At 40.2% G+C, this 22,334-nt stretch overlaps 2 protein-coding genes across 3 annotated transcripts in view; one reads left to right on the plus strand and one right to left on the minus strand.

Moving 5' to 3' along the window:
• Window positions 1-15,967, plus strand: part of rock2a (rho-associated, coiled-coil containing protein kinase 2a) — a 29,370-nt gene extending 13,403 nt beyond the window's left edge. Inside the window, exons 5-32 of one of the 2 annotated variants that reach the window (XM_026310959.1) lie at window positions 141-401; window positions 641-785; window positions 1,028-1,166; window positions 1,690-1,781; window positions 2,003-2,162; window positions 2,273-2,327; window positions 3,328-3,416; window positions 3,501-3,549; window positions 3,948-4,083; window positions 4,834-4,925; window positions 5,102-5,348; window positions 7,358-7,464; window positions 7,910-8,069; window positions 8,618-8,778; window positions 8,874-9,058; window positions 9,170-9,239; window positions 9,594-9,697; window positions 9,846-10,032; window positions 10,204-10,297; window positions 10,407-10,501; window positions 10,717-10,908; window positions 11,125-11,293; window positions 11,657-11,727; window positions 11,805-11,893; window positions 12,048-12,126; window positions 12,299-12,566; window positions 12,706-12,919; window positions 13,405-14,515. In XM_026310959.1, coding sequence (XP_026166744.1) covers window positions 141-401; window positions 641-785; window positions 1,028-1,166; window positions 1,690-1,781; window positions 2,003-2,162; window positions 2,273-2,327; window positions 3,328-3,416; window positions 3,501-3,549; window positions 3,948-4,083; window positions 4,834-4,925; window positions 5,102-5,348; window positions 7,358-7,464; window positions 7,910-8,069; window positions 8,618-8,778; window positions 8,874-9,058; window positions 9,170-9,239; window positions 9,594-9,697; window positions 9,846-10,032; window positions 10,204-10,297; window positions 10,407-10,501; window positions 10,717-10,908; window positions 11,125-11,293; window positions 11,657-11,727; window positions 11,805-11,893; window positions 12,048-12,126; window positions 12,299-12,566; window positions 12,706-12,919; window positions 13,405-13,483 — 3,789 coding nt within the window. In that variant the 3' untranslated portion in view covers window positions 13,484-14,515. Of the gene's footprint in view, window positions 1-140; window positions 402-640; window positions 786-1,027; window positions 1,167-1,689; window positions 1,782-2,002; window positions 2,163-2,272; window positions 2,328-3,327; window positions 3,417-3,500; window positions 3,550-3,947; window positions 4,084-4,833; window positions 4,926-5,101; window positions 5,349-7,357; window positions 7,465-7,909; window positions 8,070-8,617; window positions 8,779-8,873; window positions 9,059-9,169; window positions 9,240-9,593; window positions 9,698-9,845; window positions 10,033-10,203; window positions 10,298-10,406; window positions 10,502-10,716; window positions 10,909-11,124; window positions 11,294-11,656; window positions 11,728-11,804; window positions 11,894-12,047; window positions 12,127-12,298; window positions 12,567-12,705; window positions 12,920-13,404; window positions 14,516-14,542 lie in introns of those variants that run through there. The other variant, XM_026310882.2, reaches the window with a different exon arrangement.
• A 427-nt stretch (window positions 15,968-16,394) lies between these two features.
• Window positions 16,395-21,703, minus strand: slc66a3 (solute carrier family 66 member 3). Its single transcript, XM_026311077.1, has 7 exons — window positions 21,470-21,703; window positions 19,692-19,774; window positions 19,288-19,357; window positions 19,090-19,147; window positions 18,744-18,864; window positions 17,589-17,630; window positions 16,395-16,922 (listed from the first exon to the last, which is right to left on the minus strand). Exons 1-7 carry the CDS (start codon window positions 21,613-21,615, stop codon window positions 16,822-16,824), a joined length of 621 nt encoding a protein of 206 aa, XP_026166862.1. The 5' UTR covers window positions 21,616-21,703; the 3' UTR covers window positions 16,395-16,821.
• Between the last annotated feature and the right edge of the window lie 631 nt (window positions 21,704-22,334).

Here is a 22,334-nt window from a genome sequence, read left to right on the forward strand (position 1 = left end):
AATTTTAAGGGGTCTGAATACTTTCCGTACCCACTGTAGGACAGTAATATGAAGTAGATTGTCAGTAACACTAACGTCTTGTTTAGACTGTACTAAAAGTTATTTGTGTTGCAATGAGAGCTTGTGTTTGTCTTGTTCAGTTGTGCTGTGCCTTCCAAGATGAACACTACCTCTACATGGTGATGGAATACATGCCAGGAGGTGACCTGGTCAACCTCACCAGCACCTACGACGTGCCGGAGAAATGGGCCAAGTTCTACACAGCAGAGGTTGTGATGGCCCTGGATGCCATTCACTCCATGGGCTTCATCCACCGTGACGTCAAGCCGGACAACATGCTGCTGGACAGACATGGACACCTGAAGCTGGCGGACTTCGGCACTTGCATGAAGATGAACTCCGTGAGTTGCATCTGAGCAGTGACACCTCACTGCAGCATGCTGCTATGTTTCTAAAAAACAGTCAGTTGTCTGATTTCTAACTGAAAGATTAGAGAGAAAACTGTGATTCTGACTAATAAATCCTGAATTTTCCCATTGGGGATAATATAATATGAAATCTTATGTTCTGATTTTAAAATCTAATGTATAGAAACATATTTGTAGGATCCTGAAACATGATTGCTGGATGTGTGTTTCAGACTGGCATGGTGCACTGTGACACAGCAGTTGGTACTCCAGACTACATCTCTCCTGAAGTGCTGAAATCCCAGGGTGGAGATGGATATTATGGGAGAGAATGTGACTGGTGGTCTGTAGGGGTTTTCATCTTCGAGATGCTTGTTGGTCAGTGAACATTTCTTAAAGTCCCAGTGAGTTTACAGCAGTAGTGTTTGTGCAGTTGTGTTCTGGAAAAATACTGGTAAACGTATAATAAATATTGTCTTCCTCTCTGGTAGCTAAATACTTGCCTGTAATATCCTGTCCTGTAAATAACATTTTTGCACCATCTCAGCACCTGAAACTGTTGGTTTTCATACACCTTTGTAGTTTATTGTGACTAATGTTTATAATGTAATTGGTGTTAGGTGACACACCATTCTATGCCGACTCCCTGGTGGGGACCTACAGTAAAATCATGGACCATAAAAACTCCCTTAACTTCCCAGAGGATGTAGAGATTTCCAAAGATGCCAAAAATATCATCTGTGCTTTCCTGACAGACAGGTACGAGGTGTTAGAGGCCTGCCGTTATTAAATGTAAAAATGTGTGTTGGCACGTTTGAATTCATAATGAAATAAATACATAGGACATTATGAAAGTAAATATTTGAATGAATACACAATTTAATATGACCAAACATATGAAGACATATCTCTACAATTTAGTTCATTATTATGAAATAATATTTCATCATGCTTGTTTTCACACTAACTCCATTTATTGTAAGGCTCTTTTTAAATTTAAAATAATAAATAAGTTTTTATTTCCAAATGTTGTTTTTCCAATGTTGGCTTTTATTTTAAAATGCTGTTTTACCAAGTGTACTTTTTCATTTCATAGTGATGTTTTTCAGCAGAATTACTTCTGTCTGTCAATCATGGTCAAGAGGGAAAAGGGAGAAGAGTATAGTTATTTTTTAAAAAGGTTTTTGCAACTGCTTTCCTGATTCCACTGATACTGTTAAACCGTGGACAAAAGGTAAATTTATTCATAGCTCTACAACTCACTTGCTCTCTTTATTTTAAGGGAGGTGCGATTGGGCAGGAATGGCGTGGAGGAAATCAAACAACACCCTTTTTTCAAGAATGACCAGTGGACCTTTGACACCATCAGAGACAGTTAGTGTTTCATATCAGCGCACACCAAAGTCAGCCTTACCGGAAATTATGAAATGAGCCTTTTACATGACTCACATGATTAGTAGGGAATCCTCTGGAACTGCTTTCGTATCACAATAAAAGATCTAATTATTTATTAGACTGATACTGTCACTTTCCTTTTCCAGCAGTTCATCCTTGCCTTTTTCTTTCTTCCTTTTTCTCTCCATCCCTCTCCTCAGCTGTTGCCCCTGTGGTCCCTGAGCTGAGCAGTGACATAGACACCAGTAACTTTGATGAGATTGAAGATGACAAAGGTGATGTAGAAACATTCCCCACACCAAAAGCTTTTGTTGGAAATCAGTTACCCTTTGTTGGCTTCACCTACTTCAGAGAAGACCAGTAAGTCGTCCATTTTTGTAGCTGTCTCCAACAATTTTTGGCACATTTAAAAGATTTGCTCTCAGCTGTGGTCTTGACTTTGCATTGATTTTGTTCATTTCTTTCGTCAGGTTGCTAAATGCTTGCAACAATACTTCAGTGACTCATGCTAATTCAAAAGGAGAGGTGGGTACTTTCATTTCTATGCACAATAACTGTCAGGTACCCCCTCTGACAACTACAATGTCAGCCCAGGCTTCTTGAAAAATAAATAAAGTAGGCACCAGTTAACATGACAGATTTAGGCCTGTTTACACTGTGATCAGTCCAATGCCATACTGAAAGGCATTCTGGATTGTGATGGCAATGACTCAGAGGAGGATTTCTTTTCCCAATCCTATAATTTATTAGCACTTTGGTACAATTTTAATATTTTTAGCCACACAGAAAAACTTAAGCAGCTTTTAGTGTAAGTGATTGAGCTAAAAGCTAATCTGGGGAAACAGTGTTGACGTCAGGCCTACAGGACCATCATCCATCACAATCAGCAACAATGTTAGAGGAAAAACAGGTTTTATTTTTATTTTGACATTACCTGTTGACAGTGTCATTGCAGATGGTGTTTATATTATTTAGGGATGACTCTTATCAGCATTGCATTCAAATGTCAGGCAGCTGTTTTCACCAAATAAGCCCTGATAAACCCACTATACAGTATCTGCCCTGCACCCAGCAGCTGAGGACATAAATGGAAGCGCATTTTGAACTTAAAGAGTAAGATATTTCCCTCAGGACTTGGTGTATACCAAACAATAGCTGAAGAGAGGGAATGTTTGACTTGCATTAATATGGTGGCCAGAAGCACAACTCCAAATGAATACTAATGTTGCTCTGAGTCTGCTGATGTTTAAATAGTCAGTTGTTTGCTAATATGGTCCTTACAATAAATTAAATTGTAATAATATGTCAACTTGTTAATGTACATACAAAGGTCACATAGTCCTGAATCCTTTTTTGCAATATTTTTGTAATTGTTTTATACCAATGTACAATAAAAAAATGCTTCTGATATGTAATCATGGCTCCATTTTATAATGCACAGTCACACATGAAAGATGGTTGCAAACAGTTTTTTATATCAAGCACTTGATTAGTCATGTGATTTTCTTCTTTTTACTTCCCGCAGTCAGCAGCATTGCAGAAGAAACTTCAGCACTTGGAAGTGCAGCTGAATAATGAGAAGCAGGTCAGGGATGATCTTGACCACAAATACAGGTAGGTTGTTTTGCTAAGAATCTACTCAAACGCAGTGTTGCTAATGGTCAGAAGTCTTATAATTGTCCTGTTTTCTTTCTGCAGAGCTGCCACTAGCCGTCTAGACAAAATCTCTAAAGACCTTGAAGAAGAGGTAGGCTAATCTTTGGCAAATCAGCATTACTGTTGCAGATCACTTAAATATTGACTTTGTCCTACTGTTAACATTTGCTTGTACAACAACCCAATTTCCCCAAACAGGATTGTATACCTTTCTTCATCCATGTTTATGACATTTCCCAAAACTGTATCAGAGTCAGAGTAATGATTTCTTATAATCCACACTTGTTTTGGTTGAATAACCATGTGTGAGGTTCAGCAGGAGCACTTTCTGAATTCTAATTCTAATATTAAAATGTCTATTGGGATTGGATTTGAGTTAAACCCTCTTTGGAATCTCACTAACCATTTCTCATAAAACAAGTTATGAAATGTGCTGTGAAATCAGCCTTATCGGACGTGCTGAACAAAGTATTTAATGACTGATTTTAGGTGAGCAGCAGGAAGAACCTGGAGTCGAGTCTGAGGCAGCTGGAGAGAGAGAAGGCCCTGCTGCAGCACAAGAGTCTGGAGAGCCACCGCAAGGCTGAGAGTGAGGCGGACAGAAAGCGCTGTCTAGAGAATGAAGGTGACATGAAATGCACCAGACAAGCTTTTCTTACATATTGTGTATATACATCTGGAATATCAATGTAAAGCTATCAAAGTCTATTGACGATTTCTTTATAAGCTACTTATACAAGAATTTGCATTTACTACTTTGTATTAGCATTTGAAGACCAGTAATTAAATCTGATTGTATAAAGACAAAAAGATGTGCTAATGTTACCAAAATATTTCTTTTATTTACTACAGAGTTCAAATGTATTGTTTACCAACTTGCAGCAAATTTCATACGTCATATGTTTTGGAATGTTTGAACTGAATGTTTTTTAGAAACCTCCTGTGACCCTGTCTTTTACAACTTCCTGTAAGAATTTAGTAAGAACTTTTTGTTTTTGGTTTGTTTTTTTTTTTTGTTTTTTTTTGGCACTAAGACTTTGAAAGCAAGTTTGCAGTCTGATATAATGTGAATAATACTGCCATCACCTGGCACAATGTTTAAACATATTCACCAGAGAAAAACTATTCTTTTTGCGTTGCCCTACAGTTTTCTTGCCTTTCCTTTGCCTATTGAATAACTTCCATATAAAGACTTATTTTGATGTGTTGTTCTTTTCTGTGACAGCCAACTCCTTAATGTTTAAAACTGATTAAATTTAATATGTGCAAAGAAACTATTAGCACCTGAGGATTTCTGAGGATTGGAGCTTATGTAAGAAATATGGTGCATTGAAAAAGCTGTAAATTCTTTTGTGTGCTCTTTTGTGTTGTACAGTCAACAGCCTTCGAGACCAGCTGGATGACATGAAGAGAAGAAATCAGAATTCACACATTTCCAACGAGAAGAACATTCACTTACAGAAACAGGTCAGTCACTGTATATATTATTAGAATGCCATGAAACTGAAGGGGCTTGACTGTGTAGGCTAAACTGCACTCAGCTTGTTATTTTGTAGCCATTAATAAAGACCACCACTTAAACCAAATCAAACTGCTGAAACCTTTTTTTTTTTTTTTTTTTCTCCCAACGTTGTCCCCGCCAGCTGGAAGAAGCCAATACATTACTGCGGGCCGAGTCTGAGGCAGCGACGCGGCTTCGTAAAGCCCAGACAGACAGTAGCAAGCAGCTGCAGCAGCTGGAGGCCAATGTGCGCGAGCTGCAGGACAAATGCTGCCTGCTGGAGCGCAGCAAGCTGAGTCTGGAGAAGGAATGCATCAGCCTGCAGGCCGCACTGGAGTCAGAGAGGAGGGAGCACAGCCAGGGCTCTGAGACCATCAGTGACCTAATGGGTGGGTGACACATACATGGTGTGGAATATAGGATTGTCCGGTGGGTCTGTAAAATTGCTCATTTCTTTGTATCAAGTTTGGAAATTGCTGAAAAGTAGTACTGGTTACTCAAAGTCAGGACACAGTGGCAAAAGTTTCAGCAAGGTAGTACTTACGTTGCCTCTGTCACTGTTTTCCAACTTCTTTTGGGGTGAGTCTAAGGTAGATGAGATCAAAAGTCTTTACAGCATTTAAGGTCTACCCTGGTCTGTGCCTGGAAAACCTCCAGTGGAAGATGTCCAGGAGTCATCCTGAATGGATGCCCCAAAAACCTCAACTGGCTCCTTTCAATGTTAAGGTGCAGCGACTTTACTCTGAGCTCCCTCCTGGATGTCTCAGCAAGTACATTACTTCTGACACTGCACCAATCTACCTGCCAATCACCTGATTCATTTTCTCACTCGTGGTACTTAAATTCTTATGCTTGAGGCAGCAACTCTCTCCTAACCAGAAGGGAGCAATATACAGTTTTCCAGCAGGGAGTCATGGCCTCAGATTGATGGTGCTGATGCTCATCCCAGCCTCTTCACACTTGGCTGCAAACCGCCCCAGTGCATTACGAAGGTCACGCTCGAAGCCAGCAGAACCGCATTGTCAGTAAAAAGCAGAGAAGCAATTCTGAGGTCCCAAATCCTAAAACCCTCCTCCCCTGGCTGTACCTTGAGACTCTGTCCAGGAAAATCACAAACAGGAACTGGTAAAAGGGACAACCATGACAGAGGCCAACACTCACTGAAAATGTGTTCAGCTTTTTGCAGGAAAATGTAAAAGCACACAGTACCACCCCCATAACCCGCAAAATATATAAGTTTGATCAATTTATGTAATAGTTCGACAATAAAACACGGTGATGAACAGAATAGTTACTATACATGGCTGCAGAATTGCAGGTTGAATATTACATTAAAAACTTACTTTATCATCTGAAATGCTAATTTGAGGATTTGCTGATATGGTCACCTATATTTTAGATTATATTGTATTAGATAAAAATGTGATATTTGTATTTTAGCACCATTTCTTCTGCCTGCCTTGCAGCCTACACTGCCGATTTACTAAGGGCAGCTAGATGGGCATGAGCAATGTGCCACACAGATACAGAGGACACCCAGGAGGATTCCCAGGTTTACTCTGCAGCACAGCTGTAATCAGAATCCATTCAGTAAACACCACTTCCCCTATCTGTGTTATCTTTGTGAGTGTGAGAGAGTTGTTTGTTTGAATTGATTGAATTTAGACCTTTTCATCAGAACACGTTTGTCCAGAGGTATCTTGCAAAGTCCTAAAAGAGTCTAGATATAAACCAAATCAAATACATATGATATTTAGAGAAGCAGGGCCTAACCCTCTTTGTTACACTGCTTGAACAAATCTTATTGTAGAGGCTGAATATCAAACACCCTCAAAGGCCCTTAAATAAAATTCTAGCTAGTTGCTCATTTGCAGGTGGTCAGTTTGCAGCTGAACCTGTGTAACTGTGCAAAGAGCTATATTTACATGTAGGCTAGTAATTCAACCATAATCAGATGTAGGCAGTACTCAGCCTATTAAATTGTCATATAAAAACTTTTATCTGGTTGTGTTATTTGAGATCAGGTCATACTAGAAGCAAACACAGCTTGGCTAACACTTCGTCCCTCCATTATTCAACTTTCATTTGGCTGTTGTCAAATTGCAGCTGTTGGGCTTCCCAGCGACCAGATGTTGCATTTACAAATCAAATGACATATCACAGTGTGACGAAATCTACAATGGACTGCTTTCTTTTTATACTGTAGTACAGTATAAATATATCATAGATTTGACACACCTTAATATTTATAATCCAAATATTGCCAATTACTTTGACTAATCAAGGTATTGTATGTGTGTGTAGTGCTTATTGGCACAGCAACAGACTCAGACTGGGTAGTGTTTTGCATTTTTTTTCTTTTCTTTTTAAAACATCCTTTTGTGATTTTGTCTTACAGGACGGATCACTACTCTGGAGGAGGAGGGACGTCAGCAGAGACAAGCTCTGTCCAAAGCTGAGACTGAGAAGAGACAGCTTCAGGAGAAACTCACTGATTTGGAGAAGGTAGATCAGAAATTCTGCCTAAAGATTAAACCTGCTGTTTAAATCTCACTCAGAACATTCATGATTGATTTATAATTTTTTTCCTCCTAAGAATACTTTTCCTGTGAGTTTGAATGAAGTTAAATCTGAGCACTAACATCAAAAAGATGTTAAAATAATTCTTTGCTTGTTTATGGATCAACCCATCTCCTTTCTAAGATCAAGACATTGTCCACTCATACAAGTATTATTTCTATTTATCTAGTCCTACATTAACTTAAACCCCAGCTCAAATATTTTCCCCTAAAAGTATTTTTTAAACTTATGCCACTTTGGCATACATGGAGAGCATCTTTGCTAATGTTGTATTGTCTTTATGGCGTAGTTTGGAGAGCATCTTGCTTGTGTGAAATTATTTCTTGGTTAAACGTCACTCCTCTTGTTCCATTGGGTGTTTTCTGTACAGGAGAAGAGCAACAAGGAGATAGATTTGACCTACAAGCTGAAGGTGCTGCAGCAGGAGTTGGAGCAGGAGGAGGCTTCTCATAAGGCCACCAGGGCACTGCTGGCAGACAAGAGCAAGATCAAAGTGACCATCGAGGGGGCCAAGTCGGAGTCCATGAAGGGTGCGGACACACACCCTTTGTTTGTAGGATGTTGTTCTCTCAACATACTGTACCTGCTTGTTTCCTTCAGCAGCCTGTTCAGCTCTATTTGGAGGCAGAATGAATTCAGACCCAAACTTATTGAAATGATCCATCACTTCAGTTTTTACACAATTGCTGCTTCAGATGTCGCACATATGGAAGTTTAACTCATCTATTTGCAGTTCATGTTTTTAAATACTGTACAGTTGGTATAATTTCAGTATTGCTATGAGACATTAGTTAAGTATTGTCAGCTCGCAAACAAAGCCTATGTGTTGCTTTATCAAAGCGCTAACAAGTACGGTACATTTTATTACAGTGTTATTACACTTTACCATAAACTATCAGAAGATATTTAGTTTTTATTTATGTGTGTTTTGAACTGTTTTTAACTTCAGAAAATTATTTGGTCAAAACAGGTCAGACTTCCAACATGTCTGCTTTCCAGCTGCTCTCTATTAGTCACAAAGAGACAATGTGGTGCCTTCACACCCTTACCACTTTATCTTGTCTTCACACCTATACAGAGATGGAGCAGAAGCTGGCAGAGGAGCGAGCGACCAAAATGCGTCTGGAGAACAGAATACTGGAGCTGGAGAAGCACAGCAGCATGATGGACTGTGACTATAAACAGGCCTTACAGAAACTGGATGAGCTGCGCAGACACAAGGACCACCTCACTGAAGAGGTGAGTGTTTCAGTTGTGTACAGGACATCAGTGCAGTGTGTGTGATATTAACAACGTACAATACAATTTTCTTCTTTTTGTTTTTTCTTTTTCAGGTGAAGAACCTGACGCTGAAGATTGAGCAAGAGACCCAGAAGCGTAACCTGACCCAGAATGACCTGAAGGCCCAGAACCAGCAGCTCAACACTCTGAGAACCTCAGAGAAACAGCTCAAACAGGAAACTAACCACCTGCTGGACATTAAACGCAGCTTGGAGAAACAGAACCAAGAACTACGCAAGTCAGTTTCTGTTTTATTTTGCTCTTTGCTTTGCACACCTTTCTTCTTAGTCCTTTGCATTTTGCCACAATGCGGATGATGAATAACAGATGGTTTTATTTTTCTCTACAGAGAAAGACAAGTTGCAGATGGGCAAATGAAGGAATTGCAGGACCAGCTGGAAGCTGAACAGTATTTCTCTGTGAGTCCATATTCTGCTCTGTAATTACAAGTGTGGATATAAAATCACTAAGGGCAACACATGGTTTGTCTCTCGCTTTCTCTCTGTGTAGGCTGTAATGTGCCTACACCACCACTTATTTCAATATTCAGTTGTCTGAATTAAATAGCTGAACTGAATGCTCATTGCTGAATGGACATCTATTTGTTAATTTTTCATGTTTTTGTATTGACTGCTGTCTACACACACTAATTGTATGTATTATTATTAGTCAGGAGAAGCATTGGGCTCTATGAAGTTGTCTTATTTACCCTGTCTTAATTACACCTCACATTTGAATGTGCGGCGTATTTTATCTGTTTCCTGTGCTTTCAGACGCTGTATAAGACCCAGGTTCGTGAACTGAAGGAGGAGTGTGAGGAGAGGAACAAACTGTACAAAGATGTGCAGCAGTCTTTGCAGGAGCTTCAGGAGGAGAGGTGGTTAAAAAAATATATTTTTTCCTTTTGGACCACTTTGAACATCAGTGACAAAATTTAATACACCAAACATCACTACTTGAATGAGGCATTAATGTTGCGTTTTAGTGACTAAATAACTGTTTAAATTTTTGTTGTTTTGTTTCAGGGATTCATTGGCAGCTCAGCTTGAGATCACTCTGACAAAAGCTGACTCAGAGCAGCTGGCACGCTCCATTGCTGAGGAACAGTACTCAGATCTGGAGAAGGAGAAAATAATGAAGGAGCTAGAATTGAAGGAGATGATGGCCCGCCACCGACAGGAGCTAGCTGAGAAAGATATCACCATCAGTTCGGTTAGTTGCTAGAACTATTTTCAATACATAAATACACACAGCAAAGTGGAAATACTGTGAATCCTCATTAACACTTTATAAAGAGAGAGTGAAATGATAAACAGACTGTAGTATTCAGTTTGGACAACAGATGGCAGTGGCAGCTAACAGTTAGTTTCCCTTGACATGCAGCTGGAAGAGGCTAATCGCACCCTGACCAGTGATGTTGCCAACCTGGCCAATGAGAAGGAGGAGCTGAACAACAAACTGAAGGAGAATGTGGAAGGTATTTAAAATGTTTAAACTTCAAATGTTTGACTTACAGATTTATCACAAGCTAAATGTATTTGTTGGGGGTTCACATTTACCATTTTTGAATGTCTTCATGTTTTCAGAATCAGAGAAATCAAAGGACTGGGAGCAGCAGATCATGAAGATGAAACATACATTTGAGAAGCAGTTGCAGTCAGAGAGGACATTAAAAACTCAGGTAGGTCAGTTTTAAAGTTCAAAGCTGATCTTACTGTGTGTGTGCTTTATTTTAGCGACTTACATACACTTATGCAGCAACTTGAAAACCAAACATTCTGGATGAAGGTTATTTGTCCAGAGAGCACCTCCCATCACATCAGTAAAGCTCTATGTCAACTACACAACTGTGAAACAAATTGAAACATGAATAATGGCACTCTTGTCCGTCTATAGGCCGTCAATAAGCTGGCTGAGATCATGAACAGGAAGGAGATCCGTGGTGGAGGCAGTCGTCGTGGAAATGACACAGACATGCGGCGAAAGGATAAGGAGAACAGGAAGCTGCAGTTGGAACTGAGGTCGGAGAAGGAAAAACTCAACAGCACCATCATCAAATACCAGAAAGAGATCAACGAAATGCAGGCGGTTTGTGGAATTGTCAAATTTTTATTTAAATTTATTGATTTTTGGTCACTAGTAGAAATCACGACTCGTTAAATTGTTTTACGATGCAGATAAGATTTGTACATATTTCAACATTGTATAATTGTGTATCCCCATGAAGTTTTTGGCGTTGCCATGTCCTCTCTCCGTTTCCAGAAATTTTGACTAGACGATGTTTCTCCTATTTTTAATCTACAGCAACTGGCAGATGAGAGCCAGATGCGCATTGAGCTGCAGATGGCTCTGGACAGCAAGGACAGTGACATTGAGCAGCTGAGGAATCTCCTGCAGTCGCTCAGTGTTCAGTCAATGGACTCTGCCAGCGTCAGCAGTGGGCCAGAGTTTGATGCTGATGATGCGTACACAGGTAAACCACTGGGTGAAATTTTCAGCAAACTCCTACCTCAAGTCATATACAGAGAATAGATTGACTCTTCTTTAAGCTGGTTTAACAGCTTGACTTTGGGGGGAAAAAAGAAGTGTGACATTTAGAAGAGCCCTGGGCTTGTGTGTTGGTGGATTACTTATTTTTACTGTAAACTGTAGTTTGCATTTGCAGAAATAAATTTTTGCATTACAGTACTATACAGTGATGTAGAAATAACCAGAAGTGTGAAATTCAAGCAGCCGTTCATTTTAAACAACATATGCAACTACTCAACTTTGTTGGTATTTATGTCTATGTACTACATTTCTTGATTCTTACTGCTTCTCTCTTTTTCCTACTAAGAAACAAGGCTTGAGGGGTGGCTCTCTCTTCCTGTCAGAAACAACACCAAGAAGTTTGGATGGGAGAAGAAGGTATGAATGAAGCAAATGAAGCTGATCTGATATGGAATAAAACATGTTTTCTTACAATGCCTATCCTCTTTCTTTAGTATGTCGTAGTAAGCAGCAAGAAGATTCTCTTCTACAAAAGTGAGCAAGACAGAGAGCAGTCTATTCCCTACATGGTGCTTGATATAGAGTGAGTACGAACACCTGCATCCACCTCTGCTCTTGGTTTTAGGTTGTTGATGAGATCAGTAGTTCCTCTGTTGTAATAAGGTCCAGCAGTTCACCATAATGCAGCTGATGTATTTAGATAAGGAGACATGACAAGACTTCCTTCTGTCACACAGCAAACTCTTCCATGTGAGGCCTGTCACTCAGACTGATGTGTACCGTGCTGATGCCAAAGATATTCCCAGGATATTCCAGGTCTGTGATGTACTAATTTAGTGTCTATTACTGACATTCTCAATTATATTGTCATACCATAAATGTGAGCTCCTCCTCCTGGCATAAATATAGATTAACAGTGTCATAGACAAAACAAAATATAGAAAAAACCAAAAAAGGCCTCCATCTTTGTCTTCTATCTTCCCTCTAGATTCTTTATGCCAATGAAGGTGAGAGTAAAAAGGAACCCGAGTTTCCCGTGGAGCCACTGCCCATTGGAGAGAAGTCTAGCTACATCTGCCACAAGGGCCACGAGTTCATCCCCACACTCTACCACTTCCCCACCAACTGTGAGGCGTGCACTAAGCCACTGTGGAACATGTTCAAGCCACCACCTGCTCTAGAGTGCCGGCGCTGCCACATCAAGTGCCACAAGGATCACATGGACAAGAAGGAGGAGATCATCGCCCCCTGCAAAGGTAGGAAGCTCCTGTGGATTCATTAGTAGACTGATGTATGAATTAACAGGTTTGGATGTGAAAAAGAATCTGGAATGTTTCGAAATTGCCCCTGCTGGTAATAAATTAAGGTATTTCTGTACTTTTCTTCCACCACCAGTGAACTATGATGTGTCTACGGCAAAGAACCTGCTACTGCTGGCTGGGTCCCAGGAGGAGCAGCAGAAGTGGGTGAGCCGGTTAGTGAAGAAGATTCCCAAGAAGCCTCCACCACCAGAGCACTTTGCACGCTCCTCGCCACGTGCCTCCATGAAGGTTCAGCCAAGCCAGTCCTTGAGAAGGCCCAGTCGACAGCTCCCCACCAGCAAGAGCAGGTAGCACTGCAGCCAGGAGAGCAAGACAGGACAGGCTGTATTTTCAGTATTTATTTGTTTATCGATGTACTGTTCTGGTCAGTTTGTGGTTTCCCACATTAGTATTATTAATTAGTATGCTTGTTTATATGTTGAATATTAATTGGCCTTTGGCTGCTCCAGTTCACCGTATTATTGGTCAGCCTCTATTAAAAATCAGTCTGCTGTTCATCCAGTTGCCAGAAAGGTAATTTCCCAAAAGCAGTGCTAGTGTTTTTTTGAAATACAGGAATGTGAGTGTCTGTGTGTGCATGTCAGGATGACCTTACAGAAGTTGAGCAACTTGTTTTTCTCATCTTCTTGGGTCAGGCTCATGTCTATCAGGACCTCCATTTACGTAACACCACAGAGCCCCAACATGAGAACAGCTGCTGGTCCTACACTTGACCAGCGGGGATTTCAGTTACAGATGTGTGCAGTCATTCTTACCTGATCTCCCCTTTCAGACTGCAGGACTTTGGTCTTCACGACTGGCACTGGGCATTGGATGATATTGATGATGATTGTTCCTCTATTCATTTCTGATGAGCACTTATGGTAACACTGTGTGCAGTGTGTGTTGTGCAGTGATTTCAGTGGAACGTGGTTTCCATGAGGCCAAAAGTCCTAGATTGCAGTGATTGTGCTTTTTTTCTGAAAGAGAATGAAACACTGGAATTTGCAGCTTCAATATGCCCTCCTTTTTGTTCTCTTCCACCTTGAAAACATGAGATGAGTCATGTTTTTAAGGCAGTAGCTGACCATAGCAACTAAATCAGGCTGAGCTTTGATATTTCTAAAGCTGCTGTTCCCCAGTCCCATCCTATAATTGCATCAACAACTGTCTCACCCGTCATGACCGTGCTTCCTCTGACCTTAGCCCTCGCAGGTCAAATGGTTTCAGAATGAGGCGAGAAGATTCCAGCAGTGGACACTGCTACAAATGACGACTTCAGTCATCTACTTCCTTTGCCGAGACGTTTACCTGTGAACGACTCAATCCCTGAAAGTGTCTGTATGCTTGTTTATAGCTTGTCAGTCTGAGGTGGAGGCAGGGCACATGTATGTGGTGAATTCACATGGTGTAATGAAACCAGTGCATGTGTCAGTTTAGGAATCTACTCACATTAATATCTGGGTCTGCTTTGCCACTGGGTGTTGGAGATGGGAACAGATAGGTGGATAACTGTAACACAGGATGCATCTAATGAGTAGTGCGTATGTACTTGTTCACATTCAGTCTGCTTCTATAATTTATTGACTGTTTACAGCTTCTTTTTTTTGTGTGTGTGTCTGTGTGTAATGTATTCTGTTACTCAAATGTGCAATAAAATGACTTATGGTAACAAAATGCAATTTTGTATGTGGAGAAACATTTACAAAAGCCAGCAACAGAAGATTAAATCTGAACGTTCTCCCATCCAGTTCTGTCTGAATATCTGACAAAGCTCTCCTGCCATAGAATCATTTAGTAATTGAGAAATACGATAACTTCTCTGTACCGTTGAAGTCATGAATGATGGGTCAGCCTGTTAATCCTCTGGACATGGTGTACCATAGGTGTTTTCTGACACTAACCTTGCATCTTTCTCTCTCTTGTTCCAGTTAACCTTGCTTGGGAGTGTGGTGCATCTTCAAGGTGGTGGGGTGCGTTTCCTTCTGAATCAAAGACTGTATACAAAGCTCTGTTTGCAGATCAGCACACTGAACTCTACTTCACTTCTCCACAACCCACCCTATCCTGCTTGAGCCTGAGAGTCAGTTTTTTTTTTTTTTTTTTTTTTTTTTCCCCCCCCCCCCCCCCCCGTGTTGAACCTCTTTCCCAGCCACTTGAAGCGGTAACGACTATCAAACTCAACATTTGTGACCTTTTCACCACGTTGGATGGCTTGTAAGCATCTTAGCCGGAGTCTTGTCTTGGGCTCTTGACTCTTGGTCTCTGGGGTGCTGGAGTAGCTCATTCAGCTCCCACAGAAGAGGAGAGAGCTGTTATAAGCACAGCCAGGGCTGGCAAGAAGGGATGCGCTTACCTCAACACTTCTCACCAGGACACACTCTGATTGAAGGACTCAATAGGAAAAAACCTCAACTTCTCTCACCACCTTTTGGGATTCCTATGGCCAAATTAAAGAGACCTTCTTGTGTTTAATGGTTGTGAAACATTATAAGGATTTTACGGGGAACACTACACTCAGAAGACGGTAACTTCTGCAATTAGTTTGCTGATTATAGTGGAGGATTGTTGAACCTGAACCCAGATCTAATATCTGTGTTTGACCTATTCAAACTCTTGAACATATTGATTGTAGCTTCCTGCTTCCCACTATTCTGCATTCAGGTGCATGTTCACAGGAGTCACAGAAAACGAATAAGGTACTTAAGCAGTTAAGTTGTTCAGAAAGCCAGTAAACCATGGAAGGAGTATTAGATTCCTCTTGGAATTGAGCAAATAAATCCTTGAGTGCCTCTTATTCAGATTTCTGACTCAGTTACAGTCTGAACCACCATTTGTCATATAATTAGAAGTGAACAGACTCCTGCTCTGAAAAATGATGAGGTCCTCACAATCCCATAATTTCACAAACCTACACTGTCAGTTCTTAGGGTTAATGTTTACTGAATCCAGGGGGTGCACGTTAATGCTTTTCTGATCTGAGCTCTGCTCCTTTCGTTGTTTTGAATGTACATCTGGACTTTACCAGACACGAGACACAGGCATTGTACTTCTATCCAAACATACTTGACTGAAGTCCCCTTTCACCACCAACTGCTCTGAGTGAACTTGCATGTGTTTGCCTTTTCAGGCCTCACACTTGAGTGCTGTCAGCCACAGGCATCCACTTATTAGCCAATGCAGTTTTTAGTCATTCCTAAGAATCAAAATGAGGGGTATTTACCAGTAAGAAGCAGAAACAATGAAGGTATGCAATCATATCCCATGAGTCAGAATACTGAGCAGCACTATTACATTGAAAGTTTTTCTAAAAGTGTTTGTCCTGATATTTTTGTATTAAAACTAACCAAACTCTGGGGTTTGGGCACATTGTTGTGTGAATGTGGCTCATATAGCAGGTGGAGAGTAAACTATGAGTGTGCGTGCATGTGTGTGTGTATGTGAGTGTGCGTGCGTGCGTGTGTGTGTATACGTACCGAGTGCTCTCCTTTAACCAAGAAGCATGTTTTATACATATATACACAGTATATATTTTACATGCCTTACAGTGCACATTATATTATTTATACAGCCATGTCCACATTGTATTTAAGGGCTCAACATCCAGATTGCATGTTTGCTACCAAACAGCTCTATAATAATAACCACTTCAACAATAAAAAGATTGATGTGTCTGTTGGTATTGGATTATTTCTTAAAATATCTTTTAAAGTTATACCAAAGAGGGTGCCAGCAGTTTTTTGGTGAGTTTTTTCCATACACATCACTGAAATGACCACACTGTTAAGAAGCTAAAAAGTTTGGTTTATTAAAATTGTTCTGCAAAGAACTTTACATTTAGGAAAGCTATTCAAAATACAGTATTTCTTCTCCTGAGTAGGAAGATCTGTTATTCTTGGCTTGTACTGCCCTTCAAATAATGCTACATTTTTTTTCTTTTACAGTATAAAAGAGCATTGGTATCTAGATAATGGAATGTCATAAAAATGTGTGGGTTTAATACTGAGGTATAAAGAAAATTAACAAAATAAACATATATTGTCAATATTACAAAAGCTGCTGACAACTGTTGTGACCCATCAGTTTTGTTTTCTAGCACTGGCTGTGTCCAGAGTTACAAAGTCTGGTGAGTAAACCTCAAGACACTTTATCATTAACAGCCAGTTAGTGTGGTGACATCCCAGTCAGACTCAGGATCCAACTTCTAGGCTTAGTCTTCTTTCTTGGAGCTGCCGCTGCGTTTCTGGTAATAGAGCACGGTGAGCAACACCCACAGGTTCAACAAGGCCATGACCATGAACCGCACCAAAACTGTGACCAACATCAGAATGAAGATGATGTAACATTTCAGCATCAATGATCAAGGTAGAGTTTCAAAACTGACTGATTTCTGAAGTATCTGCAAGTAGATGCTAAAGTGAATTTCATTCTCTACTTACAGATTGAAAAACATACAATTTTATTGTCTTCAAATGTGAAGAAGCAGCTCTTTGTACCTGTGTCGCATTTTTCACATAACTATATGTCTACTATTCTACTTCCTTCCTGTGAATCGCATTAATTGGCCTGCACGCCAGCTATTATCAATAATCAGATTCTTAAATAATAACAATAGAAATCCTATTTCATTTTTCACACCGCAAATTTACTCCATTTTCTCTACAAACCTCAAACCATATTAGGTTTAAAAAAAAAAAAAAAGTTTTCCCAAATACTTCACTCCAGACAGCATATGCATCAATTCTGACCATTTAGATACTGTAGATACTGGATGCCATAAAGCTTCCTTCTTACCAAATTACATTCTTGTCCTTTCAAGTGCATCTCAGGTTTCTCATAACAAAGCACCAGGGTGTCAAATCAAACTAATAACAATTATTTAGAGAACAAAACTCTCTTCTGAAATGTTTTTAGATGTCAGTAAAATTCTTTTGATGGCACACATCCCACAGTCATTAGGAATTCAGTCTGACTCACCCTGCGTGTCTCCAGTTGTCACTGTGGTGGTGTAAATCCGTGCTGAAACAAAAAGGAAGCAGTTAATGACATCCTCATTATCCAAGAGCGCATCGAATATTTAATTAATGAAGCACTGAATTGCTAATTTGTTAAATTAGGAGGGAAATAAATAGTGTAATTCATATTCAGGAACCGCAACATTGCAGTAACTGTACCTTAGGGGGAAGGAAGAAGTGAAACATTTCTGAATTTATTATAAGGGATAAACATGAGCATTAGATAAATAAAAGGATGATATTGGCTGTTATTTGACAAGTGGAGCTCAGTGGATATTTATAGACACAGATTAACACTACTATGGGTATTTAGAGGACTAATTCATTCTAATGTGAATCAATTACACCATTCATGTGTTACTTATTGTGATGTCCATGATATTTTATTATCATCATGAGCTTGAGTTAACGGACAGTGATCCCAAGCTTTGGAAACTCAATAGTAATTAAATTCCTTGGCATTAAACAGTCATTTAAAGCTGCTCTAAACAGCGTATTTGTAATAACTGATCATATGAGGATGTGTACATATGAGTCTGGTGTATGCTGCCTATATGCCTACAAACAGTAGACAACATTACTGATCAGCTGGCTGAGATAGTGGGGCACAACAAGTGGTGCAAGCTAAAGCCCCAGGTATTTTCCTCAGGAGCTGGTGGAGACCAAAATCAGAGCTAAAAGATATTAATCAGGTGTCCAGAAGGTAGTACCAAAAAAAAAAAAAAAAAAAAAAAAAAAAGCCAATGTTGCTGGATCTGTATATTAGCCACTGTTTGCCATGTCAGCCTAAAAGATGATAATCTACACATTTTGAGTTTACAGCTGGCTTTTGATTGGAAGTGGCCAGAAAATAAATAAATAAAAAACATTTGATCTAGGTTTAAAATATATCAGCACAAAAAGCAGTTAAACTTGTTCTGAAGTATCAACACAGCCACTTGAAATACATCAAGCTGTAGGATTACAGACTATAAAGACAACTTTCAAATTAGTTTCACCAAAAACTTTTGTGAAACCAAGAGAAAACCTAGAGGAGGAGGCCATTTGAAGCTACTGGAAAGGGTTAAGGGAACTGCTGAGGACTGGATTTATGCACAGTTCAGAACATGAAACTCACCGACACAGGTGTAGGCAGCCATGCCCCAGGAGAGCGCACTAACCTGCCCAGCATCCTTAGATTTCCAAAGACACTGCAGTTGGGCAAACTTACTGGCTGCACTGATGAAAGTGCACAGGCTCTGAGAAGAGAGTGGAGGTCAGATCCCCAGTGCTTCTGCATACGTACCATTTCTTTAGATTGCAAAGCATAAACTTTAAATGTCACACTCATTTATGCTATTAACCATCACGACATGTTGGTTTTCATAAGATCTGGGCCTCTTCCTGAGCCACACCAGCTGCAATATGACATGTCATTGCTTGCTTAGTCTGGGACATACTGTGATATTAAAGTGATTCATTACCATAGCCAAATCTATGATCCACTTCTCCACAGTGAGGAGTCTCCAACCCCCAACAAACCTGAACACACTATATTAAGGCAATAACACGCCATAAAAGGTTTCAACAAAGGCCAACGGGCCATTGGTTTTCTTCAAAACTAAATGAGCACTTTGTCATTCATTAGCATCTGAAAGTGACACAGTTCAGTGGAAGGATACACCAAAGTGTAGATGACACTGTGCCGCAGGCAACCGTTGTAGTGGAGAATCAGGAGCAGAAGAATAACATCTGAGGACAGAGGTTATAACACACATTACTTCAGGGCAAATGATCAGTGAGCTGGGTTTGATTTCAAATGGCAATGAAATAAGTTTTTCTGTCTCATTAGCTCCTCCACAAGTTAACATTTCTGGTTTACAAAGCTCAGACTTCCTTGACGAAGACAGACGTTATATGACTCCTCTGTTTCTGTTAGCTGAAAGCTGAGCTGAGCACAGGATGTTTTGTTACTGTAGTTCCCACTTGATAGAAACGGGAAGATCAACAATGACTAAATACCTCCTCCTTATTTGCTTACAAAATTAAGCATGACACCTTTTAGATCTAACTTCAGACAGCTCACCTTGAGCGATGAGGATCGGATATTCCAGGTATGTTGGCGGTGGGTAGTTGTAGTACACCTGGTAGGTTACAAAAACAATGAACCTGCAAAACAGATGGTATCAGGTGAATGCAGTATAATGTACTGGAAGATAGAGCACTAATGAAACTGAGAGAGTGCTGTGATGTTCAAGAGCAAATATAACAAAAGCTGAATGCTAACACACTCAAAGTTTCATGTAGTGAGAAGGATTTTCACTTAAACTGTCAGCCGTTCATGCTGAAGCGCAGGCACTGAGCCCAGCAGAGACTGTTTAACAACCACAGCAGCAGCAGCCAATGTTCAGTTCACGCCTTAATGAGAGTGGCTCAGCTAAATATGTTCATATTTAAACAAACAAGGTGTTTTCTTCCGTCAGAACGCAGCATGTAATTAGTTGCGCTCTTACAAAATAATTTCTGAGACTCTACAAAGATCCAGTTTACCAAGCAGCTGGATACATGTTTACAGCCTGCTGCTGGGTGTAGGCTTCTATGAGCTGCCAAAGCACTGGCTGAGAAAATGATGCGAGAAGTAATTGCCATGTGGATATTTAATCAAAATATGAAACTGTATTTAAAATCTGCACATGGCAGATTCTTCATGTTTTCAGCCTGAAACTGGTAGAAGTCATTAGTAATCTTACAAAGATCCACTCTCTGATGTATTCATCTTCTTTGGGCAGTTTTTATTCATAAACTGGCTTGAAATAAATATTTCGTTGTGATGAGCAGGTTTTTTTCCCCCCCGCCAGTGGCAATGCCAAACACCAGAGATCCATTAGAGATGACAAGGGTGAATATAAGCCGATTTAACTAGGAGAGACGCTTTTCCGTGCTGTTTAATTCAGACTGATACAACAAATTTATTACTGCATAAACATCGTACCCAGGGCAGCTTTAAGGCTCGGCTATTTCACTGAATCATGCACAATGACAGCAGGCTATCGCTCACCAACACAGTAGAGATGTTTAGTACAGTGCAGCCACTGCCAGGCACCATGGGGAGACAGGACACAGAAATTATACACCCTTACAGACACAGAGCTGCTTACTTCCACACTATATATTACACTGGTGAACACTAACAACAGCGAATCTTTAAAACACACAGTGATCACACTGCCTGCTCACTACAATACCCAGGCTGCTGCACTGATATAGCCACATATCATGTTCTAGCCACATCCTCAATAATCAAATAAAATCTTCAATCCTGGAAACAAAACACAGTTGTTTAGAGTTCAGCTTTGACAGTAGGATTATGTTTTATTAGAAGGCAAGTTTCCAGCTGTGTGTTCAGGCAGGCTGCCTCTCAGAGACGGTCTCTACTTGTCCTACTTTAAATTTATACCAGAAAAACTCGGGCCTTTCCGTCACTTCCTCTGCCTAAGGCAAACAGTGCTGCAGCTTGCACAATATCGGTTTCATAGTGACTCAATAAAAATAAAAAATGAAAGGTAGTTGTGCTCTTATCTATGCCGAATTTACCATCATATATTTGGGATTCAGGAAAAATTTACATCACATTTATTGGCAAGTGTGCGCTTACCTTTAACCGATTCCATAACAAATTAGACATATTTCATACAGAGTTTGGATGTGCCGGTGATGACCAGGAAGACAATCACTTTTACACCGGCGTTTAACAACAGAAATGGAGCAGAAAGCTGTAAGTAGCTGCAAAACGACTCTAACCAAGTTCCCAGGTCACACAGTGGAGCTGAATCAAACAGGTTGCCCTGAAGAACGACCACATACCCGATCAGCTCCAGGAGGAGGCTGTTGAGGCTGACTCCGCTCGAAGATTTCGCTCGCATCAGTGCAAAAATCTGCGGAAACTTCAGCACCATGCACACAAACAGTGTGCTGAAGTTGGCGGCATGCAACAGCGTATCAGACTGCATTTTGGAGGTACAACAATATGTGACTGCCGGGTAAAAGAGGACTTCATCCAAACTAGAAACCAGATGCTGCTGCTGCGCCGTCAGCGTCAAGTACTCACGAGTTTAACAACACTTGCCTTCTGAACTTTCAAAATAAAAGAACGCAAAACTTTTTTTACTGCGTAAAAGATTGCAACAAACTGGGATGTTGAACCTTCTGGGATATTCAACCCTTATTTAGATAGATAGATAGATAGATAGATAGATAGATAGATAGATAGATAGATAGATAGATAGATAGATAGATAGATAGATAGATAGATAGATAGATCGATCGATAGATCGATAGATAGATACTTTTATTTTGAAGGCAGATTTGGTTTTCTTTATGTTTTTGTGAACTTAACGTAGTCATCCGGCATCCTTTCTCAGTTCCGTGTACATCCACTGAAAGCTGATTGGCTTGTTGTGCACACAAGGTGAACCACAGTATTTGAAGTCCTCATTTTGAAACTGATCTCTTCCTGTATAGGCCTACTCATTTTAACGTCACTGCTTCAGTAATCTTGAAACTACACTCTTCTCTGCAGTCACAGGATTGAGAGCATCGTAGTCCCGTGAGCAAACCTTCCACTTAAGAATTACTTCAAACTGGGCCTTTTAAATGGCATCATGGTGTATCACTGGCTGGACTGATTACACTGCAGCTTGACCTAGTGCTTGACACAACACGTTCAGCT

Source organism: Mastacembelus armatus, chromosome 22 (assembly GCF_900324485.2).
Source record: "Mastacembelus armatus chromosome 22, fMasArm1.2, whole genome shotgun sequence".
Taxonomy (NCBI): Eukaryota; Metazoa; Chordata; class Actinopteri; order Synbranchiformes; family Mastacembelidae; genus Mastacembelus; species Mastacembelus armatus.

Bases quoted from the DNA above. Each gene is read 5' to 3' on its own strand.
- slc66a3 (XM_026311077.1), bottom strand. From the start codon at position 21,615: ATGCAGTCTGATACGCTGTTGCATGCCGCCAACTTCAGCACACTGTTT. The intron at 19,358-19,691 runs GTGAGCTGTCTG...CTCTGTCCTCAG, and splicing joins TCCGATCCTCATCGCTCAAG to ATGTTATTCTTCTGCTCCTG. The intron at 18,865-19,089 runs GTAATGAATCAC...CTCTCTTCTCAG, and splicing joins GGATCATAGATTTGGCTATG to AGCCTGTGCACTTTCATCAG.